The following is a 24,925-nucleotide window of genomic DNA, read 5'->3' as shown; positions in this document are numbered from 1 at the left end:
GGGTTCAGGGCTAGAAAAATAGTTTAGTTGGTAAAGCACTTCTCATGTACACACGAGGACTTGAGTCCAGTTCCCAGTACCCGTCGGGGCATATGCTTGTAGCCCAGAGCTGTGGGAGCAGAGGCACGGGGGTCCCTGGGTCTTGCCGGTCAGTCAGCCTGTTAGGAATGTTAGGCCAGCTAGAGACCCTGACTCGGAAATAAGCCAGGTGAATGGCTCCTGAGATACGGCATGAAGGTTGGCTGTGCCCTCAACATATACAAACACATATGTGCACATACATCCAGATAGGAACATGCATGCACATGAAACAACAGGATTTGAAGTCTACTTTAAATTCAGTTAAGTGGCGTAAAAATACAGAGGTGGGGATGTCGCAGATGAGTGCGGTCGGCCCTAGAGGCAGCCGGTCTAGAGTAGTTGGAAGCCACGTGCTCAAACTCAGATGAATACTAGCTTTGCTTTTCATTTTGTGATGTTAAATCAGGCTTAAGTTTCTTTTAAAAAATTAATAGTTCCCCAGCTCCGAAAAAAAGAACCAAAAAAAAAAAATTAATAGTTAAGCTACAGGGAAACGCTCAGACTTAGCACCCTGTTCGGAAGGTAAAAACACCAAGTTAGAAGTTCTTTTGCTAAAGTGGATATGAGTCAGGTAACCTTTGATCTAGACCCTGTTCTGTCAGTAACTACTACAAAAGACCTAGAAGCCACTCTGGGCTTTTTCTCTGAAGAGAGAAGGTGCTGGGCTAGACCATTGCTTATATCAGGGATGGGCACTCCCTGGAACCTGCCATGATGCCTGATCCCCTTTTAACAAGTGGCAGTGATTTGTATTCACAGTGTTGGCTAGAAGGCTGTGAGTGTGTGCATGCACACACATGACATATACATACATAGAGACACACACAGAGACATATACACTCTGCACACAGAGAGACATATGCACTTATACACACACAGAGACACAGGCACAGGTACAAACACAGAGACATGGAGATGTATGTACATGCATGCACAGACACATATGCACAACATTCATACACACAGCCCATTCTGACTTAGTAAGGCCTTACAACTGGTGTTTGAAAAATACTCCCCAGATGATTCTAACATGCAACCAGGCTTTAAAAACCCTGGACTGTTGCCTTCTACACTGCCCTCCAGACTAGAGGACCCATGAGTTTTTTTCCCCCACTAATTAACATTTCATTCACTATAAAATGGGTCAAATGGATAGATGGGTAACCTATAAAAGATCAGATTCCAAGTGTATATGATTTACAGAGCAGATTTGCGGGTGCCCCTCCCCCAGCTTCAGAAGGCTTTCCTAGAAGGGAGAAACTGATTAAAATATTCTTATTTTATATTGTACAATTTTTGGATAATGGCTGGCAGTAAACATTGTGTTCCAGGCCAAGTTTCCGCCGCACGAACTGGTTTGAGCCGGTGGGCTCTGAGTACAAACAGGTTATGCAAAGAGTTGGTGTGATTGACCTGTCTCCGTTTGGCAAGTTCAACATCAAAGGCCAAGATTCCACCCAACTTCTGGATCATCTCTGTGCAAATGTCATTCCCAAGGTAAATAGACAAGGTCCAGGATTCCGACCTGGTCCTTTAAAAAAACCCAGATCCAACCTTCTTTGACTCCATGTATTCCAAGCGGATGCTAGAACACTTCAAGGGACCTCCTGGAGTGTGCGACTGAAATTTCTGTGGAGTAGACTGTCCTCTAGGAAATCAATGACTTCCCTTAATGTGCCAATGAGATCCCAAAAGCTGATTGTAGTTCAATTAGTATGTTGTTGTTCTTTGATTATCACACGTATTTTATCTACGTGTGTCATGCATGTAGAGGTCAGGGGACAACTTGCAAAAGTCTTTCTTTTTGACCTGTGGGTTCCAGGGATTGAGTTTTGGGTGGCTTTGGCCAAAAGTGCCCTTACTTCAGTGCCATCTTCCCAGTCCTGAAGTACCATTTCTAGGACAAACGATCTCGTATGATTGTTTAAATGGGAAATTTAAATCGATCTTTGGTTTAGTTCATCTACTTGACATGACTGGTAAGAGGTGAGGCTTTTCATGGTCCCCACAACTAACATGTGTACGAAGAAGCTTAATTCATCCTCAAGTGATTTTAAATTCTTTTGTGCAGGTGGGTTTTACAAACATAAGTCACATGTTGACGCCCAGAGGGCGAGTGTATGCTGAGCTGACTGTGTCCCACCAATCTCCTGGGGAGTTCCTGTTGATTACTGGCTCTGGGTCGGAACTTTACGATCTTAGGTAAATGGACATCCAGTGAAATGATTTTGTCCAGGTGACCCAGTGACCCAACCTTATACAGTTTTTCTTGTGCTAGTATTCTCGTTCCATTCTGTGGCTGTGATGAAATGCTGTGACAAAAACAGTTTAGGGGAGAAAGGCACAGACGTCAGTTTGCGGTTTCAGGTTACAATCCATCATGGTGGGGAAGTCAAGGCAAGAATGGGAGCTTCAGGCGGCTAGTCACATTGCAGCTGCAGTCAGAAACAGGGAGAAATGAACGCGGGCACGGTGACTTGCTTGTTTGTCCACTGTCATACAGTGGTGGATGCTCTCTTTGTGGGGAATGGTGCCGCCTGTGGTCCCCCTGCATGGGGAATGGCACCACCATGATGGGATGACTCTTCCTACTCTATTTAATTTAATTAAGGCCCCACAGACACGTATACAGGCTACCATTCCCCACGGAGATTCTTCCCATAGATGATTCTGGGTTGTGTCAAGTTGACAAAGATGCATCATGGGAGCTGGAGAGATGGCTTACCTGTTGCCAGCACTGGCTGCTCTTTCAGAAGACCTGGGTTTGATTCTCAGCACCTAGGTGGAGGTTCATAGCCATGTTAACTCTAGCTCCAGAGGATCTGACGTCTTCCTCTGGCCTCCGGGGGTACAAGTACATGCATGGTGCGTAAACATACATGTAGGCAGAACATGCCCACACATAAATAAAGCAAAATAGAAAAGAGATACACAGTACTTACAGAACAAGTTTCTTTTATAAATTAAAAAGTCTCTCTGTCTCTGTCTCTCTCTGTCTCTCTCTGTCTCTCTCTCTCTGTCTCTCTGTGTGTGTGTGTGTGTGTGTGTGTGTGTGTGTGTGTGTGTGTGTGTGTGTGTGTGTATGCACAGATGCCTGAAGAGGCCATAATTGGGCATCAGACCCCATGGAGCTGGAGTCACAGGTAGCTGTGAACATACCTGGGTGCTGAGAACCGTACTCCAGTTCCCCACAAGAGCTTTAATTCTCTTAATCACTGAGTCATCTCTCTAGTCCCCAACTTTAATTCTTAAACCTCATCAATGTGCATAAACCTCATGTGGTTTATAGGACTGTTTGAAGCAAAAGACCCTGCCCCCTCCACAAGGTGCCCTATCCAGTGGTTTTCTGATTCTGATAATCTTAACTCTTATTTATTAAACACCATCAATGAGCCAGAACTCCTTGTAGACACGGCCTCAATTAATTCTCTTAAGATTGTGCAGGGGCAGGGGAGGTGCAGACTTCACAAGCCAGAGTTCAGACTCCTCAGCAGCCATATGATGGGACATAGGCACAGTGGCTTGCAGGTAATCCCAGCACTTAGAAGCAGAGACAGGACATCTCCAGAGCAAGCTGGCCAGCTAGGCTATCTGAGTAGGCAAGCTTTGGGTTCAGGTGAGAGGCCGGGCCTCAGAATAGTAAAGTGAAGTGCTGTCTTGTTAGGGTTTTCCTACTGTGAACAGACACCATGACCAAGGCAACTCTTCTAAAGAACACTATTTAATTGGGGCTGGCTTACAGGTTCAGAGGTTCAGTCCATTATCATCAAGGTGAGAGCATGGTAGTGCCCAGGCAGATGTGGGAGCTGGAGGAGCCGAAAATTCTACAGCTTGATCCAAAGGCACACAGAAGATTGACTTCTGCGTGGCCAGAGGAGGGTCTCAAAGGCCATCCCCACAGTGACACACCTACTGCAACAAGGCCACACCTCCTAGTAGTGCCACTCCCTGGGCCAAGCATATCTAAATCACAAGTGCCATCAAGGAAGATACTCAGTGTCAACCTTCGCCTCTGCATACTTACAACATGTGTACATATATGTACGCCCCACATACCAATGGGCTAAATAGGAAGAGTTTGTGATTTATCCTCATTTGGAGATGAGGAAACAGGTGTGGATTAAAGTTACCTGCTCAAGTCAGCGTGACTGAGTAAGGTGCCACACTGGGCTGGCTTCAGCCGGCTAACTCCCTTAGTTAGCTTCTCCCTTTAGGGGTACCCTGTGCACACTGGCTCGCAGCTAAATTGCTGACCTGCCTTACTTGGACCTCCATTCCGCTGTGAAGTCTCCACCTTTTCAGTCTAGTATCCCCAAAGTGTGGGGTCATTCTTATTTAATCAAGGTCTGACTCAGGTTTTCACTGGAGCGGTAGAATTATGGAAATCTGGTGATCAAGTGCAGGGGTGTGGAGGTCACCTTAACCATTGAGCCTCTTCTCAACTAGGGGAAGACTGTGATAGACTTGCAGAGTTGCAGGGACAGCTCAATAAATTACAGCCTGGCCCGAGAGTTGCCTTCCAAAAACTCATCAAAACTTAGAAATTGAGACTGGAGTTTTTCCTCTTTTCCTTGTGATTGTCAGAGCAATTACATGTCTGGTGGCAGGTGCATTATTAATGGCTAGCAGCACAAGGGTGCATCTTGTGTACAGGTATTGAAGCAAATTCAGATTTAAATTAATTTTTGAAGATGGGACCATTAGTTTAAATGCAACCGAACCATCATTATTTATAACTGTGGCAAAGCTCGTTTAAACTGGAAGATTCTTGTTACTGGGAAGAATCCCCTCCCAAGTCTTAAGTGGGCCATTTACATCTAGGGAACTCAGGTCTTTAACCTTCAGAGTGAGAAGGCTACATGCCCCGACCCTCTAGGGACTTTCTGATAATTCCAAACTTGAAGGCTTCAGAGACATAATATGTTAGAAACATGTATTATTCAAGTGACGTTTACCCAGGGCTTATGACCCCAATGCAGATGGATTGAAGAAGCAGCCGTCAGAGGTGGCTATGATGTGGAAATTCGAAACATAACCGATGAGCTTGGGGTCCTGGGAGTAGCAGGGCCGTATGCAAGGAGAGTCCTTCAGAAGCTGACCTCAGAAGATCTCAGTGATGATGTCTTCAAGTTCCTTCAAACCAAGTCTTTAAAGATCTCTGACATTCCTGTCACTGCTATCAGGATCTCCTATACTGGTAAGAGTGGGGAAACAAGCTAACGTAAGGAAAGGCTACCAGAGATGGGACACACACTCACTGCAGACTGCCACACACTGTCACACTCACAGTGCATCACACACATACACACACACACACCCATACACACTCACACACACACACACACACATTGCAGATTGCCACACACTGACACACTTACAGTGCATATCTCTCTCTCTCTCTCTCTCTCTCTCTCTCTCTCTCTCTCTCTCACACACACACACACACTGCAGATTGATTGCCACACACTGCCGCACTTACAGTGCATATATCTCTCTCTCTCTCTCTCTCTCTCTCTCACACACACACACACACACACACACACACACACTGCAGATTGATTGCCACACACTGCCACACTTAACAGTGCATCACATACATACATACACAAACACACACACAGAGTACACCTCTCTCAAACACACACATTTACTGCAGACTGCCACACACTGTCACACTCACAGTGCATCACACACATACACACACAAAACCATACACACACAAAACCACACACACATTCTCACAGTGTATCACACACACACTGCAGTCTGCCACACAGTCACACTCACAGTGCATCACACACACTCTATAGACTGCCACATACTGTCACACTCACAGTGCATCTCATATATAGTCACACACAACCACACACACACACACACACACACACACACACACGCATGCTCACATACACTGCAGACTGTCACACACTGTCATACCCTCAAGTGCATCCTCACACATACCCATACATACACTCCTGTATACCCACACATAGCCACATGCACATTCACATCCTTACAACGCATGCTCACACGTGCTCACATGCACTCACACACTCACATACACTCACACGCACTCATATACTCACACATAGCCATACATTGTCACACCCTCACAACACATGCTCACCCACACTCACACATACTCACACATAGCCACAGACACTGTCAGACCCTCACAGGGCATGCTTACACACTCACAGTCACAATACATGCTTACATATACACATTCACAAACATATACTCACACATAGACATACACACTGTCAAACCCTCACAATAAATACTCACACACACAGAGTCACAAAACATGCTTACATATACATCCCACACATATACTCAAACATAGCCACACACTGTCACACCCTCACAGTGCATGCTCACCTGCTTGCTCTCTCTGTCTCTGTCTCTCTCTCTCTCTGTCTCTGTCTCTGTCTCTCACCCCCACACATATACACACACACAGTCACAATACATGCTTACACATACTCCCACTTACATCATACACATACATAAAACATAGCTACACACTGTTACTCTCATAGTATATGCTCACACACACATTCATACACATAGCCACACGTACTATCGCACACTCACAATGCATGTTCATACTCACCTACACACATACATTCACATGCTCACTCATGCACACACTCATTCACATGCACGCTCACATGCCCCCCCCACACACATAACTTGCTCTGATTTTGAAGAAAGATTTCTTCTGCCTAACTCTAAGACAAGAAGTCTGTTGGCCACTCCCACTCTTTACAGGGCCTCCACCGGCTTCTAGTTGCTTCTCCTTGGAAGTGTAGATAAGAAAGGAACAAAAGGCAGCTGTTAGAATAACTGGTAGACCACAGTCAGCACACTACATGGGGACACTCACAGATAGTGTGGCTTCCAGCCTGTCATGACAGTGCCAACCTTCCCACTAGAACAGTGGTTCTCAACCTTCCTAAGGCTGCAATCTTTTAATACAGTTCCCTTGTGTTGTGGTGACCCCAACCATAAAATTAGTTCATAACTCTAATGTCGCTAGTGTTATGAATTGTAATGTAAATGTCTGTGTTTTCCAGTGACCCCTGTCAAAGGGTTTGTTAGGTCCCCAGAAGGGGATGTGACCCACAGATTGAGAACTGCTATTCTTAAGGCCCCCTAGAAATCTTCCCTTCAGTGTATGCTCGCGGAGACCTCTACCCACTTTTGCATGGAGTATATAGTATTTTTATATGTTTAAGGCTTTCGATTTCTGGGTTGGAAGCTGGAGAGTCTAAACCTTGAACTCCATTCCTTCATTTTTGTGTACGTGCATATACATTTGTGTATGTTTTGGGGGGATTTGAATGCTTACGTGTTGGGGAGGGCAGTGATCAACTGTGTGTGTTGCCTTGTTTTCCAAGGTTCAGCGGAACACAGACTAGGACATTAGGTGAGACTGGCCTGTCAGAGTGCCATGTCCCCCACACAGGGCAGCTTGCAGGAGTCAGTTCTTTTCTTCCCTGGTATGGGTCCCAGCAGGGATCAAACTCATGTCATCAGGCTTGGCAGCAAACACCTTTCCTCACTGAGTCATTGTGGCTACCCTCCCCTCCCCCGAGACCTCCTGTGTGTGCTCTTTTAAAAAGTGGATTCTGGGCAAATTCAGGTCTTCCTGCTTACCCACATGGTAAGTACTGTCTAAAGTTGCTCCTTGCTCTCTTTAAGATTTATTTCTTATGTATGTGTACACTGTAGCTGTCTTCGGACACACCAGAAGAGGGCATCAGATCCCATTACAGATGGTTGTGAGCCACCATGTGGTTGCTGGGAATTGAACTCAGGACCTCTGGAAGAGCAGTCAGTGCTCTTAACCGCTGAGCCATCACTCCAGCCCTCCTCGCTCTCTTTAAAGTTTATTTTGTTGTGTTTTATTTTTAGACGGTGTCTCCGTAGCCAAGGCTGATCCTGGGCTCACAAACCTCCTTTCTCAGCTTTCTGAGTGTAGAGAATCACAGATGTCCTCCCATACCCACATGAACCCTGTGAAAACATGTCCTGAAAATCACATGTCCTGAAAATAGTTGAGGCTCAGTATGAAACCAGGGTCCAGGCTGAAAAGTGAGTCCGGACTGCAGTCTCTCTGTCTCTGGAGGCAGGTTATCCGGAATCACTCTCTGTGCAGGAGTCAGGCTCTCACACAATGGCCAGTGAGCTGACTGGCTCCTTGTGAACTGTTCTTTTAAAAACAGGCAAAAGGCTGCTTTGTGCGAGTGGGGGTTTCTTCTGCAGGTGTTAGCTAATGCATGTGAGCGCTCGCCCTGCAAGCACCGATCTTATTCCTGTATGGGCTCTGCCCGTGCATTTCAGGTGAGCTGGGATGGGAGCTGTACCACAGACGAGAAGATTCTGCAGCCCTTTACGAGCGGATCATGAATGCGGGCCAGGAGGAGGGCATCGACAATTTTGGAACATATGCCCTGAATGCCTTAAGACTGGAGAAGGCTTTCCGGGCCTGGGGGTCAGAGGTTTGAATGCTAACACCCTCACTAACTTATGCCTCTCTTATTGTATCTAATTTTTGTTGGAGGACTAGTTTTAAGAGCATGACCATCAATTCTGGCTAGAAGAGAAATGGAATGTTGTTTAGATGACTTTGAGTAGGGAAAGAGCCCCCCTGCCTCTCTACTTCCCAGTTGAACATTGACTGGGTTCTGGGGTAATGTTTATTCTGCCTTACTTCCCCCCTGCTTGGTGGAGAACCCCAGACATTTTCTGGCGGACACAATCCAGAGGATTTGAGTATCACCTTTCAAATCCTTGCTTTCTCCTCTGTTATGTCTCCTTTTCTTCTCATAACACCCTTGGGTGAACTAATGTCCTTTTCTTTTGAGGGACAGTGGTCCTGTGTGTGTGTGTTGCTCTAGTCTTGAGGGTTTCTCTTTGTACAATAGGTAGCCACTTATACAACATTTTTTTTTTATTCTTTTTTTTTCGGAGCTGGGGACTGAACCCAGGGCCTTGCGCTTGCTAGGCAAGTGCTCTACCACTGAGCTAAATCCCCAACCCCATACAACATTTTTATATGCACCGCTTCTGCTTCGTGTCTGTCTTAGTTTCCTCCCTGTTCCCGGAAGTCACAGTGGCAGTAGCCTGAGGGAGCTGGTCACATCACATCCGTAATCCAAAATGATTGCATGCCCATGGACAGCTGCTAGGCTGGCTTCCTGCACTTTTCCCAGTCCAGGACCCACTGCCCAGTGAATGTGGTGTCCACAATTGTGCTGGATCTTTCCACGTCAATTGTTGTCATCAAGAGAAAGCTTCTATGCGCATGCGCATTCCCAGAAGCCTGTCTTCCTGGACTTTCCTTTACCAGGACTCTTATTTTGTTTACAATGCCCAGATTCCTGTGATTAGAGTCCTTTTTACCTAATTTATTTCCTTGTGGGAGAACCAAAACCCTAACTTTTCTAGGGAACTGATGTTTTAGGGGCCATTATAAACATGAGCCTCAGAGTGGGGACTCTACTAATCTCTTGGATGCGCTGCGCTCTTGTAAAATGGAAAATTTATCCTAAAGAATTGATACAGACATAAAAATTGTTAGTAATGAGCCGAACAAACACACCATACAGTTAATTTCCAATTTAACCCGAAAGCTCAGTTACTCTTGGAAGAAGCCAGGTCCTCCCTGCTGCAGTGAGCTCGGTCTGCAGCCAGGACTCAGATGAGGCCAGCTGCCCTCGGAAAACAAGACCGTGTTGCCCGCATGCTCAGGAAGAAGGACAGAGAAGCCACCCCTTGAGTGTTACACATTGCTGTATTCTGTTGTCAGTGTCTCTGATGGTTTTTCTGCTTCCTCTCACCTCGCTCCATCTCAGCGTCCTCTTTCCCAGCAGCGCCAGAGCGCCCTCTAGTGCAGAAACGTCGAGAGCGCGCTCTGTTTTCCTGAAAAAATTCACAAATTTTGAGCATACTGAAAAATAATTTCAGAGTAACTCAAGCTAATTTAGGAAATATCAGAACAATGTTATGCAGTGTAAAATAGTCTTGCGTTTATCTTGTTTATGTTGACTCTGGGAGGTTAGAGCAGGCAGTTCTCATCTCTATAAAGAGAACACCAAAACGGCCCGACTTCCAGAAAGGCCCTCCACTCATTAACACCGTTAACTGAATACATCGTGGCATTCTGTCCCCATTTCTATACACTTAACGGTTTCCACTGAGTTTATCTCTTTCATTTTTCCTCGGTTCCCATCACATAAATTAGAATCTTCGGAATTGATGTATCCTATCATGAATCAGCTAGTTCTGGGCTTTAACCCTACTTCCCCTTTTTCTTTTCTTAACTCTGCAAAAGCCGGTGTTCTGTCATCTGCTTCTCTCCCTTTATTCCTGTTCACAGCTGACTGCAAGATAAGCAACGTTACTTGTGACTTGTAAAAACGTAATTATGTAATCAAAATTATTACATAATATACATGAGATTCTTGTTTGGGGGATATCATGTACTAGCCTTCAAATGTTTATTAAGGTAAAAGATCGGAGGCCGGAGAGATGGCTCAGTGGTTAAGAGCAGTAACCGTGTGTGCTACTCTTACCAAGAACTAGAGGTCAGTTCCCAGCATCCTCACTGAGCAGCTCCCAACCTCCTGTTACTCCAGGTCTGGGATAGGGCATCCGCACACACACATGTGCACATAGCAAGAACAAATAAATTAATTAACACCTTTAAAATAAAAGAGCAGTGGACACAGATGCCACTGTTCAGTCTCTGTGTTTGCTGTATTTAAAAATGACAGCATTTGCCAAAAGGCTTCATTTGAATTGAAAATACTGCTTCAGAAAGTAGTTCATAATTAGTCTTTTAAAGAATCTTTACTCAAAAACCATCAAGTGTCCTTGATTCTGGCAAGAATAATATAAGAAAGTGATGTCACTGTTCCGATCACTGTTAAGTATCAGTTCAAGGTGGGAGCCAGTGTTTGCCAGTATTTGCTGAGTGAAGGCAATGGGTTTGTTTCTGTTTTAGTGTTCTCTTCATCTCCCTCCCTCCCCCACCCTGTACTAAGACTTTCTGGGAGTGGTGTGCACTTCCTTTAATCCCCCACCCTGGGGAAGAGGCAGGCAGAGCTCTCTCAAGTCCTAAGCCTTTTAAGGACAGCACAGTTCTTATGTGAGGCAAACTAACATGCTCCTCTAGCATTCGAAACCTGTTTTCCTTCCAGATGAACTGTGACACAAACCCTTTGGAAGCTGGGCTGGACTATTTCATCAAGCTGAACAAGGTATGTTTCTGTTCTCCAGCACGCATGAAATGAATGGGAAGATGATGGCCGTGTTTGCTGGAGAGCCGTGCTTTAAAACGTAACCAAGCATGAGTACAGAGGAAATGAGTCGAATGTAGATGCTAAATACCATGTAATGCTCTGTGCAAATGATCTGCCATCATTCGATCTGTTTCGTTTGTGGGGCTGTGCTTAGAGATTTAAGGCAGCAGAATCCAGCTTCTTTAAGGGTTAAGACTAAAACCCAAGGGGCTGGAGAAATGGCTCAGTGGTCAAAAGCACTGACCGAATTTCCAGAGGACCTGGGTTCAATTCCCAGCACCCACATAGCACCTCGCAACTGTTTATAACTTCAGGGGAGCCAACATCCTCACACAGATATGCATGCAGGCAAAACACCAATGCGCATAAAAATTTGAAAAAGTAATTAAAGGAGGACTACATCCCAAGGCAAGAGTTAGTTAAAAAAAAAAAATCACAAGACGATTAACAGGTTTCAACAGACATCTTTCTAGAAACTGCTGTCTGTATGACTGTTACGTATGTATCAGCCATTCCTGGTGGCTGACAAGGTTGCACCTTGGCTAACCAAGCAGTTTGGACATTGACTTTCCCTGCATGCTTAAAGGAGAGAGCAGCCTTGCCACACTGAGTAAAGCCGGTGCTTCCAAATCCGTTTTGCATCCAAATATACATCAAACATGTGTTTCCAATGTGCCCAGTACAAAGCGGATATTTACTGAGGAGCCAACACAGGTCCAAAGAATTATTTTTGACATCCATGTGCCAAAGGGACACTCGACATCAGTGGCTCAGTCTCATCGGGGAACTTGTTGGAAATGCCAATTCTCAGGTCCAATCCTAGACTTACTAAAAGCAGTATTTCTGGGAGCCAGGCCAACCAAGCTGTGTTTTAATAAGCCCTACAGGGGTTCCTAAGAGTGGAGGAACACGATGCTACATAATTACTGTGGAAACTTGTATCATAGGAGGCCAGTTTATCATGGTCCTGCTCGCTGGGGCCAGCCCTACCCGTGTAAATGAGGTCATGCTGTTGAGCCGAGCTCCAGAGCCTCAGTTAGATGGAAGAATTTAAAGGACTTGCCTAGGTAGTTGACAGTGACAAGGTCAGGAAGGACAGCTACTGCCAGGCTACTAGTTAGGATCCCCAGATACACTGCCAGGTTCATAAGCTCTAGGTTGCTTTCCTCTTCCATGGGAATACGTAACGCACATCTATAAATCGGGTTGTGGGAACTTTTCTAATGCTTGGCATCAGTTCCCAAATTCTCAGCTGAAGTAGTAGCAGGAAATGTGTGTGTTTGCTGTGTTTGATTTTAGGGGCAAGAACCCCATAAAGAATTCTCAAAGGAATCCATCTTTTCTGCGCATTTTCCCTGGCTTGTATTTTTATGATGTTCCATCTGTCTCTGCACTAGAGAAAGCAGGTGCTTGGAATTTGAGCAGCTCCTAGCAGCAGATTGCTCCTTGTGGTGACAGAATTCTGAATTTGGCTGTCTAAAATAAAGATGAGAATGCCCAGCTCCTCAAAGTACCTAGCTCTCTGCTGCTGGCCCCTGATGGGGAGAGGCGGGATCTGTTCTTCTGCTTCCGTGTTTTGGATATTATTGTGGGGAGACGGTCTCAGTGAATGATGTGTTTACATGGAAATGGATGCTTTAAGATCTCCTTTATGACAGTCAGCAGGTGCACATATGAATTAATTAGCTCTTTTAAACGGTGTCATTAAATAACCAAAGCCAAGATCCAAAGCAAATTGTTTAAAAGACGCTAATTTTGACTGATGACATGTTTTCGGATGCTGGATTCTTGGTCCTTATTCAGGTGTCAACGAGTTAGTTCTTGATGACTGCGTTGGGTAAACACAGAGCCCAAGGAGTTGGCCATACCTTCCTGGGCTGGGTCTTCTCCACTACTCGATGAATTCAGATGGTTGGTTGCTATCAACCTCATGGGAGAGAAGATACATGCTAATTTCTCAGGCAAGAGACTAGATCTGATTGGCTGTGGTGACAACCTCCTGGTAGTGTCACAGCTTTGCAATCTATGATGAGAGACAGCTTCCTGGAAATCAACCATTGTAACCTAAGCTATATAAGTCAGGTCCTGTGCCTATGAGCCAAAACCGCTACTCATTTAATGTACAGAAAGATGTTCCTTTCAAAGCCTGTTGGAAGGTGCTCTAGAAGACTTAAAAGGATAGTAACATCCAAAACCCATATTGCTTCAGAAAATAGATGTAGGCGGAGGCTGAAGGGAAGGCAGGGGAATATTTGGTTTCGATAATGAAAAAAGATAACAAAACAACTTTAGAATTTTATTGGTCTTTTTTTTTTACCTTTATTTATCTCCAAAGTCAATAATTAGAATCCTTCCATAAATCCTTAAATGCTCAACATGTGGCAGCAGCCAAAGAGATGTAGAGAAGTGGCTATCAGAGCTGGGAGTAAGGGAGCAGGGGGATGGAATCAAGTCACAGGGAGGTGACACCACCTGAGGAAGAGCATCCCTTTAGCCCATGTCTGAAGCTCAGTGTGACACCTTGTCACCCGTCACTTTCTACCACAGTCCTCTCTCCTATGGGCTTAGTGGGCCTGAAAATCTACCCTGGTTTCTTTTTCCTTACAACATATATTATGGAAGTTTATAGACTGTCTTATAGTTTGAGAGCCTCCTCAGGTGTGCCTGTGTGTGTGTGTGTGTGTGTGTGTGTGTGTGTGTGTGTGTGTGTGCGTGTATGTTATTTTAACATAGGGTCAGCATGGCTGCATGCCCATTAGAGTGAGGGGCGGGGGAGGAGTGTAGTCAGCACACTTTGTCAAAGTGAACCGTGTTCTTGTCAAACTGCTGAGGAGGTAGAGAGAAAGGAAGTGAGAAACAGGGATCCTCTATTGCCAGCCCAGCTCCTTCCCTGGCACCGGCTTATGTGAAAGACGCAAGGCACAGGCATGCACACACATACAGACACATACACACCATCAAACATGTACACACTCACACACTGTAATACAAACACAGACACACATATTACATCCACAAAGACATGCACTCACACACATACATATAACACACACACACACACACACACACACACACACACATAGTCATAGAGGTCATTGCAATCATCAATCAGTGTTCAGTATAGGAGGTCATCAGCTGAAGTGGTCACTACTTTTGTGGTCACTGTGGTGGTTAATCATAGTGGTCATTGTCATGTGCACAAACACACTTATACACAGGTACACACACAGGCACACACCTGCACACACTGACACATGCATATACATTCAATGCATGCATGCATGTGCAAACACATTCACACACACATACACATTCAAAAACACATGCACAAACACCAACACTTATTAAATATGCACACACATGATTACACATTTGCACATGCACACACTCACATAGGCATACACATCACAATGCACACAGGTATACATATGCACCCTCACATACACACACAGTCACACTCAGACGCATATTCACATACATACACTTGCACACACATGCACATACACAGACATACACATGAACACATGCATAGACACACTCATACGCATGCATACTCATATACATGCACACGCACATATATGCACACATGCACACACAAGCATACACAATGCATACAAGCACATACACATATATCCATTTCTCAAACATTTATTAAATACCATTTCTGCATCTTGCTAAGCCCCAGGTTAAAGATACACTTCTGATGCCTCTCAGAACTCAAGAAGCTTGAGTTTTTCAGGAAGTCAGGCTGTAGGATGAGTTCTTGTATTCTAAAAATACCATTCTGCATGAGGAGGGGCCTGCCACGGGCGGCAGCACTGCCATCTTGTGGAAGTAAGCAGTAGCATCCCAAAAGGAAGCCGTGCAAACCAGTTCAAACCAGCAAATCAAGTCAACACATTTGCTTTTAAATATGTAACTAAACTTCTACTAGCAATAAGCCTAACTTTGTTATTAATGGTATTTTGAGTTGTGAAGTTTGTGTGGGGAGGAAACCAGCAGGCATTGGTTATCACTGGAACTGGAACAATTCACTCCTCTAATCAGGAGCAGCGGGAAAGCAACTGCTTTGGGATGCTATTGACATTCACGGAATTTTCCTTAGTAATTACCAAAGCTTTGTTCATTCCTAGAGCCAGAGGGAGTTAAGTGCTAAGAGGAACACTCTTAGGCAGAACCAGATATTATTCTTCCTCATTCTCCTGTTTTGATTTTATAGCCATAGAAACAGAATAAAACGTGACATATATTGGCCCCAAGTTAGAAGACAATGCCAATTCCAGAAGCGAGCAGTAGACAGATATAAACTACTTACCAGGAGGTCGACAACAGTCTATGGAGTCAGTGAGACTTAGCTGCGTTTGTTCTTTGCAACAGGGTCTTAATATCCCAAACTGGCCCCATCCTGACCTAGAGCTGAGGATGACCCTGAGCCGCAATACCAATGGCTTCATCTTCTAGTGTGGAGATTGCAGGCATATGCCATCATGGGACCAAACCGAGGGCTTTGTGCATGTTAGGCAAGCACTCTACAGCTGAGCTGTACCCCAGCCTGGCATTAGCTGTTATTAAAATACCAAAGTGGCAGAATAAATGGATCCAGGCAGCAAATTAGCAAGCAACTTTTTTTTTTTTTTTTTTTTTTTTTTTGGTTCTTTTTTTTTTGAGCTGGGGACCGAACCCAGGGCCTTGCGCTTCCTAGGCAAGCGCTCTACCACTGAGCTAAATCCTCAGCCCCAGCAAGCAACTCTTAACGGGTGACAGTGCTGCTGCTGGTGTCTACCACAAGGAGACTTGAGGTACCAGGAGTCAAGAGAGCCGGCAGTTTTCACTGATGGTCAGACTTGACCCCGTGGGCCTTGATTCTCCTACATAATATAGTGCTAAAAGAAAATCCCGAGGCCCACTCTTCACCCTACATGAATTAACATGAATCTCAGCCAGGCCCTGGTGGTACACATTTGTAATCCCAGCTACTTGTGAGTTGAGACTAGGGGAGGGGGTGTCTCAAGTTTATGCCTGAGCTACAGGATGACTGCAATGCCACCCTGGCAATGTAGTGAGATCATGACTCAAAAATTAGAAAGTGCAAAGAGGGCTGAGGCAGGAGGATTTCTGTGAGTTGAGGTCCACTCTGGGCTACATAGGACCATGCCAAAAGTACTTGCAATGCAAGCATCAGGACCTATGTTTAGAGCCTCAGCACCCAGTTAGAGGGCTAAGCATGGCAGTGTGTCCAGGAACTGGGCAGAAAGGGAGGGGACGGGGGGATCTAGGTTCACTGAGAGGCCTTGTCACAAAAATTAAGATGGGTGCGTCTTAGTTAGGGTTAGTAGTGCTGTGATGAAACACCATGGCCAAAGCCACTTGAGAAGGAAAGGGTTTATTCAGCTCACACTTCACATCAAAGTTCATCACTGAAGGAAGTCAGGACAGGAACTCAAGCAGGGCAGGACCTGGAGGCAGGAGCTGATGCAGAGGCCATGGAAGAGTGCTGCTAACTGGCTTGCTCCTCACGGCTTGCTTAGTCTGCCTTCTTATAGAACCCAGGACCATCAGCCCAGGGATGGCACCGCCTCCAGCAGGCTGTCCCTTCCCCATCAATCCATAAGAAAATGCCTTACAGTTGGATCTTAGGGAGGCATTTTCTCAGTTGAAGCTCCTCCCTTTCAGATAACTCCTAGTTTGAACCAAGTTGTCATAAAAGTAGTCAGTTCAGACCAATAGAGGAAGACACCAGACATCAACCTATGGCCTCTATGTGCACACATCTTTACCTGGACTCATACAAGCTAATACACATGTATACACCACACACATAAAAAAAGGAGGAGAGAGAGAGAGAGAGAGAGAGAGAGAGAGAGAGAGAGAGAGAGAGAGAGAGAGAGAGAGAAAGTAAAGGACTAGAGACGTAACATAATGCAGAATGCTTATCCTGCATTCACAAGACTCTCGCCGTGTAGCCCAGGCTGACTAGAAATCTGCGGTCATCCTGTGTAAATTTGTGTAAATCCTGCTGCTTCTTATGCATGCTGGCCTTACAAGTGTATGCTGCTACAGGTGACTTTCAACAATTTGTTTGAATGTAGTTATTCTGACGTAGTTGATTTAAAAACACCTGACCTCCCTTCCCCACCCCACCCCAGGCCAATGTTTTGTTTTTGTTTTTGCGTTTGTTTATTTTGCGGAGGGGAGGGCACATGCCCTTGCCACATCGTAGCAGGAAATCAGCGGACAGTTGGTGGACATTGCCTTTCTTCTTTCATGGTGTGGGTTCTAGAGATCCGACTCAGTTATCAGGCTTGGCGGCAACTATCGTTACCTGCCGAGCCACCTTGTCCACTCCCCCGCCTCAGCCTCAAATTCTGAAAGTAGGATCCAGATTGCTTCCTGGTGTCCCCCTGGTGAGTTGTTCTGTGTTGTTTCATTTTCTTTTTCTGATGTGTGCCACAGAGGATGCTGTGTTAGTTCATCACCCTGTGTGGTCACAGGGACAGAGCGGCAGGACTGATCAGAACACAGCATGTGGAGCTGCAGTGTCAGAGGGAGCTAGTAGGTCTGTGGCTTGTCACCAAGATCGTGACCCACGTCTTGGTTTTGTTGTTTCAGAGGTGGGCAGCAAGGGCTCTTTTCCCTCAGGAAGGCAGCAATTGAGACAAGGGTCTCTAAGACAAGCATCCTGCCACCAAGTGACAGCACAAGTCCTGAATGGGTTTTTAAAATGTGTGTATGGAGAGGGTGGGGTTTAGCCACGAGTCAGAGGACAATTTCGGGTGTTGGCCCTGGCCTCCACTTTGTTTGAGGTAGGGTCTCTTATCGTCTGTCACTGTGTATACTAGGTGAGTGGGTGGGACTCTCCTGTCTCTACCTTCTATGTTGCCATTGGAGTGCTGGGGTTACATGTACATTCTCCTATGTCAGACTTTACATGAGTGCAGATCAACTGAACCCAGGTATATATATGCACTGTGTGCATACCTGGCTCCTATGGAGTTGAGATGTGAGGACATCAGATCTTCTGGAACTAGAGTGACAGGTGGCGATAAGTTGTCACGTAGGTGCTGGAAGTCGAACCAGGGCTTCTGTGCAGGAGAAGCAAGTTCTTTCAGCTGCGGAGCCCCTGGGTGTTTTGTAGAAGTCATCCGGCCAATCTGTGTGACCAGAGAAAATTTAATTCCATTTTGTACCTGAGATTTCTAGTCTGTAAAATGAAGCTTCCTTCTTTAGGCCTCAAATTCAAAAGGCCACTTGACAGAGAGGCTGAATTTTAATGATGCCATCCTCACTCTCTTACCCGTTTTCATTGCTCAGTGATATAAGGGGAGAAGAAAAGAAGGAAAGAGGTTAGGTCTGAGCTGGAGGAGTTTACCATTCCCCAGACACCTGTCAGGATGTGTTACACTAACGGCTACTGAACATCACCTGTCAGGATGTGTTACACTAACGGCTACTGAATATCACCCTCCTATACCCAACTTCAGTCCTGAAACAATGTTTCTACCCTAAAAGCTCAAGTGTGCTCTTTACTGACTGCTTTAAAACTTCTAAATCTGTGGAAACCCTGGTCTCAGAATACATTTTAAGTAATCTTAGACTGATTTTCCTTTACGTATATTATTTTTATGTCAACGGCACATTGAACACAAAATTGTTGACATTCGAAGAAAACAGTTTGAAAGGTTTGATATGCATACCAAAATAAAGTTATAATTGCAATAAAGAGAGCGTGTCCCTTACCCTAGAAGCATAAGGAATTATGACAACCTTTGGTAACCCACACTTCCTAACCCTTACCGCAGCTCCACCCAACCCCAGGTACCCATCCATCTGTCTTCTGTCACTATAATTTATTTTCGCATCCTTTAGAATACACGGAATGTCTATAGAAATGGAATTAAACGGGGTTCAAATTTCATTATGTTGCTGTGATAAAATACCCTGACAAGAAGCAATTTGGGAAAGAAAAGGGATTACTTTTAGCTCACAATTTCAGAGTATAGTCCATCGTGTGGGTTAGTCAAAGCAGCAAGAACTGCGTGAGCAGAAGATGGAATACTGCTTTCTATAAAACGAAAGACAAAACATAGAACAACAACAAAAAACTGTCACCATGTAAGCAAATGAAATGTGTTTCCATCTTGCTGAGTACAGAGCCCAAGCATGAAGGGGTAGTGCGAGCCTACATCAAACAAGAACAGCCCTGAGTTCTTTCCAAAGCGGCAACCTTCTCAAACAAGGAAGCTTGTATATACTCACGTAAGGGTTGGCCCATTGGCCAGGCTGGCTCTATACTTACTAGCTGCAAAGGACTCCCTTCTTCTACTTCCCAAGTGCTGGGATTACAGACATGTATCACACTGCCCAGCAGCACTTCTGTACAATGGTTTCCATGAACGTATATTTTATTTTCTCTTGGATAAATACCTAGAAGTGGAATTATTGAGTAAAACAGCAAGGATATGTTATAACTTTCATTTTATCTTATTTTATTTTATAAGGTCACACCATGCTCACTTCTTCCTTGTGTGTGCTCAGTTTGATTTCTCCACTCTTGTATTGTTCAGAGCCCCCTGCCTGGGGAATGATGCCACCCACAGTGGGCTAGGTCTTCCCACATCAATTAACTTAAGACAACCCCAACCCTAGACATGCCCATAGGCCAACTCAGTGTAGACAATCCCCATCAAAACCTCCTCCAGGTGACTCTAAGTTGTACCAAGTTGACAATTAAAGATGACCACCACGTATGGTGTCTATATTTTTGGGCGTGGACCTACTCGGCATAATTCAAACATCATTCATGTTGTCATACGTCAATTGGGAGATGAGGTCGGCGTCTTTAGTGGCAAACTCCTACCTTACTGTAACTTCAAAATGCCTTTTCCTTTATTTTCAGCCAAAACTTGAAAACTAAGCCTGCTCCCAGCGCCCTTGTCCATCATTTTAAATATAAGATGATATCCTTGAGATAAAAATGTCTGGAAATGTGTCTACTATTTTTCTTAAGCTTACAACGGAGCCTCGTCAGCAATGGGACAACCCTTACATGAATATACATAAGCTTCCTTGTTTGAGAAGGGTGATGCTGTGGAAAGAACTCAGGGCCGTTCTTGCCTGGCGAAGGCTCGCCCCACTCCCTCATGATTTGGCTCTACACTCGCCAAGATGCGAACACATTGCACGTGCTTAAACGGCAACAGCTCAGTCCTTTAATACTAAGCAGTGTTCCATCTTCTGCACTGCAGTTCGTTTAAACACCGATCTGTTGTTGAACATTCGCCTTGCTTCAGTTTGAGACTATCACAAATAAAACCACCCTAGCTGTTTTTAGACTATCTGTTTAGAAGGAGCGTGTTTCATGTTGGCCAGGCTGGCTCTCTACTTACTAGCTGCAAAGGACTCTGCTCTCTCCACCATCCTGACCCTACCTCCCAAGTGCTGGGATTACGCATGTCTCACAGTGTCTGGTGGCATTTCTGTACAACTGATTCTATGAGCGCACACTTTATTTTCTCTTGGGTAAAACCTAGGAGTGGAATTACTGAGTAGAACAGCAAGGATATGTTATATCTTTTATTTTATTTTTAAGCATGCTTGGTTTTATATGTATGAATGTTGGGCTGTGTGTGTGTGTGTGTGTGTGTGTGTGTGTGTGTGTGTGTGTGTGTGTGTGTGCGCGCACCATGTGCATGCAGTGCCTATAGAGGCCAGAAGAGGGTGTCAGATTCCTTGTAATTGCATTGTTGTTGCTGTGTGGGTGCTGGGAATGGAATCTCAGTCCTCTGGAAGAGCAGCCAGTGTTCTTAGTTGCTGAGCCTTCTCTCCAGCCCCTAGCTTAGTGTTTTAAGATGCTGATATTTATAAAGTTGTATCATTTTTATTTTATATTTCTACAAATAGCATGTAGAAAGTTTACTTTCTCTACAACCTTATCAGATGTCTGTCCTGGTCAGTCTGTTTAGTTAGAGCCATTCTGTGAGATGCTGACTGGTTGTAATTTGATTTCTCCATGGCTGATGATATTAACTTCTGTTTTTATGTACCTGTCTACTATTTCTGAAGTCTTCTTTGTTCTTTGGTAAATGTCTGGTCAGATCTCTTACCCATTTTCAGTGGAAATTTGCTTCCTTATTGTTGAGTTTTTCAAGTTCCTTATATAGTCTACATATATATATTCTACACACACACACACACACACACACATATATATATATATATCAGGTACATGTTTTGTAAATGGTTCTGCAGTCTGTATTCTTATTATTTAATTTTTGAATTGTATCTTCCAAGGAGTTTTTAGTTTGTGAAATGTGAAATCTTTATCAATTGATCTTTAACATGGTTCATATTAATTGATCAATCAGTTGATTGAAGGGCAGGACATACATGTATGTGCCTTGGAGGCAGGAGGACAACTTGCTGGATCATTCTCTCCTCCCACCATGCGGGTCCAGGGATTGCTCTCAGGTGACCTGTCAGACTTGTCAGCCTTTGTCCCCTGAGCCCCACACTGGCCTCACTCTTCTGTGGGTGATGCTTTTAGTTCCAATCCAAGAACTGTTGCTTAACTTTTTTTTAAGTTAATGACTTTTTTATTGGAAAAAAAAAAGACTAGCATTCACAACTTGGAATGGATGTAAATTATAGTTTCCTGAGCATCAGTGTTGATGGTGTGCTCAAATCCACAGACACAGTCTACTGCTGGCTCCAAGTCTTAGGGACAGCCATCTATGTTTGCTTCTAGAAACTGTAAAGATTTAAAAACCTTATTTGTTATTTTGAAACAAGGTTTGAAGCCACCTTCTTATATTTAGGTCTATGATCTACCTTTGGTTGACTTTTATATCAGTTGCAAGGTGTGGTTTAAGTTTGTTTGCACATGGCTCTCCAGTTTCCAGCAGCATTTGTTGTAAAGGCTGCACCCTGTGTACTCACTACCTTTGTAGAAGGGTAGGACTCAGTTCTGGTCCTATTTCTGGGCTCTGCTGTGTTCCATCGAACTACTAATATTTCCTGGTATATAATATATATTACTATAGTTTAAGTAAGATTAGTTTTGGCTAGTCCAGGTCCTTTGGGTTTCCCATAAACCATAGAAACGGATTGTCAATTGATTTTTTTTTAAAAGCCCCTTTGGGATTGTGACGGGGAATACACTACTTCTGTAGGTTAATTCAAGTCTTTCAAGACTTGAACAAGGTATATCTCTATGTCCATTTAGATCATCATTAATTTCTATCAGAAGTATCTTGTAGAATCCAGGATGCAAGTCTGTATATACCTAAATATTTCATATTTTAATACTATCATAAATGGCATTTTAAGTTCCGTTTTCAGTTGCTCTAACTTCTGTATATAGCTATGCAGCTGGGAGCCTGGTAACAGCTCAGTTGGTAAAGTGCCCACTGCCCACAAATCCCAGCTCCTACACAAAAAGCCATTGGCTGTATGCATGTGTAATCCAGTGCCAGATAGGCAAAACAAGAGATCTTGGGGGCTTGATGGCCCGATGTTCTCGTCTATTCAATAGGCTCCGGGTTCAGTGTGGAACCTTGTCTCCAAAAACAAGGTGACAAAAAATAGAGGAAGAGAGCCACCACCAATCTCCAGTTTTCATTGTGCATGCACATCCACACATATGTACACACACATACACTCCATACACATACACATCCATGCGCACACTACACACCTACACACATACACATACACTCCACACTTACACACATACATGTGCACCCTCTACAAGAATGCACAGACACACACACACACATACCTGTGCACACACATATACACGTGTACACCCCCAAAAGAACACATACACACACTTCTACACACACATACACACATACAAGTGCACACATACCTCCCCACACATACACACGTGCTTGAATAAGAGAAATCTTTTGATTTTATTTGTACCTTTCAGTCTTACCAACCCTACTTAGTAGGTCTAGTAGATTTTTTTTATATGTTTCATTTTCAGATTTTCGACACACACAACCACGTTGTATAAATACAGCTTCTCTTTACTTCTCCTAAACTCTTGTTTCTTTTTCTTACCTTACCGCACTGCTCAGTTCCTCCCTCGGCTTAACCCTCCATGACACTGAGGGAGAGTGGTGATGGCAATTGCCCTGCCTTGCTCCTGACCTGCTGTGGAAACTGTGCGTTTCCCACCACCAGGGGCAGCGCTCACCCGAGGACTTCCACAATTGTTCTGTATCTGGCTGAACTGGTCCCTGCTGTTCCTGGTACTTTTAATTGAGAGTAGATATTAGTTTTATCAAAGCTGTTAAAATTTTAAACTTGTTATCTGTTGAATTATATTTGCTTTCTAAGGTGAAGCTTTTCACTTTAGGAGTAAAATTAACTTTGTGATACAATTGATCTTTTAAAGATATTTTCTGCTTTTATTGGATCGTTTCTAAAGTAAATTATGAAACCCAAAGTAAATTTCACGGATATGATCTCCTTGGAGGGCTTGAGCACTTGAAATTATTTTTCTTGTTCAAAAAGTAAGCTTATTCTATTTCTTTTGAACAGAATGGTATACTTCAATTCAGGAGCTAGAAATACAAAATATGCATTATGGTTTTAACTTTCTACACCTGACCCGGCACTGGCACATGAAGAATATTCAGTAAATATATTCTGTTGAAAGCAGTGTCCAGGAAGGCTCTTAGGAAAGCAGAGGTGCCCATCACAAAGGGGCTTTCTCATCTGCCAGTCTAAGGAGTTATTTAAGGCTCCTGAGAAAGAAGTGACACTCTGCTGATGGAAGACCGATTAAAAGAAAGTTGTCCGTGTGACAGGAAGCTCTTTTCCCCAATTACTGGAGGAATCTAGTGGAGAAAGGGCAGAGGCATCAGCTGAGCAGAGGCTGTGGGGTGGCAAAGGAAATAATGTGGACGTATTAGGAAAGCATGGTGCTCACCCGAGGAGCTGCACATGAGGGTGGAGGGAGAGAAAAGGGATAGTGTCAGCATCTGGGAATACAGGACAGATGTGGCTGGCAAACTGGGAGGGTTCGTGAATGAGGAATGACCCAGTGGAAAGTTCTGGAAGGTAGCTAAGCCTGTGCGTTTGGAGCTCTGTTCTGGAAGCTGGGGGTTGGGTCCTTCAGATATGCATGGATGTTAACGGCAGCGGCAGCGGGTGTTTGGAACTCCTGCCCTACAATAGGGTTCACTGTGCTCCAGGGCACCAGCCGCCTCAGCTGCAGGCTCTTGGTGACAGCTGAGCAGGGTTGCTGAAGGATTTCAGTGGCTTCTGTTCTCCTTTCCAGTGCAAGGTGTTTTGTCTCTAAGCACCTGATTCTCTTAGCTAATGAAGAAAGCATAAGCCGGCTATGAGGTTTAGATGAGCTAAAGAACATTTGTCCCCTCAGTAAACATCAGTGGCTTTCCGTCTGATTAGAGCTGATCTAAATGAAGCATACAGGAGAAAGGAACCCTCCCAGTGTTTGCTGAGCTCGGCAAGGAAGGCTTTGGACTGCTGCCGAGATTCCGCTCTTCCTGTTTATTTCCTGG

General features: G+C 44.5%; 1 protein-coding gene across 1 annotated transcript in view; it reads left to right on the top strand.

Annotated features, from left to right (window-relative positions):
* The window catches only part of Dmgdh (dimethylglycine dehydrogenase), a 73,633-nt gene that overhangs the window by 32,062 nt on the left and 16,646 nt on the right, over positions 1-24,925 (top strand). The window contains exons 10-14 of the mRNA XM_032896885.1: positions 1,413-1,578; positions 2,153-2,283; positions 5,061-5,278; positions 8,431-8,588; positions 11,292-11,351. Of these exons, the coding sequence (XP_032752776.1) occupies positions 1,413-1,578; positions 2,153-2,283; positions 5,061-5,278; positions 8,431-8,588; positions 11,292-11,351 (733 nt within the window). The remainder of the gene's footprint in view (positions 1-1,412; positions 1,579-2,152; positions 2,284-5,060; positions 5,279-8,430; positions 8,589-11,291; positions 11,352-24,925) is intronic.

Source organism: Rattus rattus, chromosome 3, assembly GCF_011064425.1.
Source record: "Rattus rattus isolate New Zealand chromosome 3, Rrattus_CSIRO_v1, whole genome shotgun sequence".
Lineage (NCBI taxonomy): Eukaryota > Metazoa > Chordata > Mammalia > Rodentia > Muridae > Rattus > Rattus rattus.
This window is presented reverse-complemented; position numbering and strand designations above follow the sequence as displayed.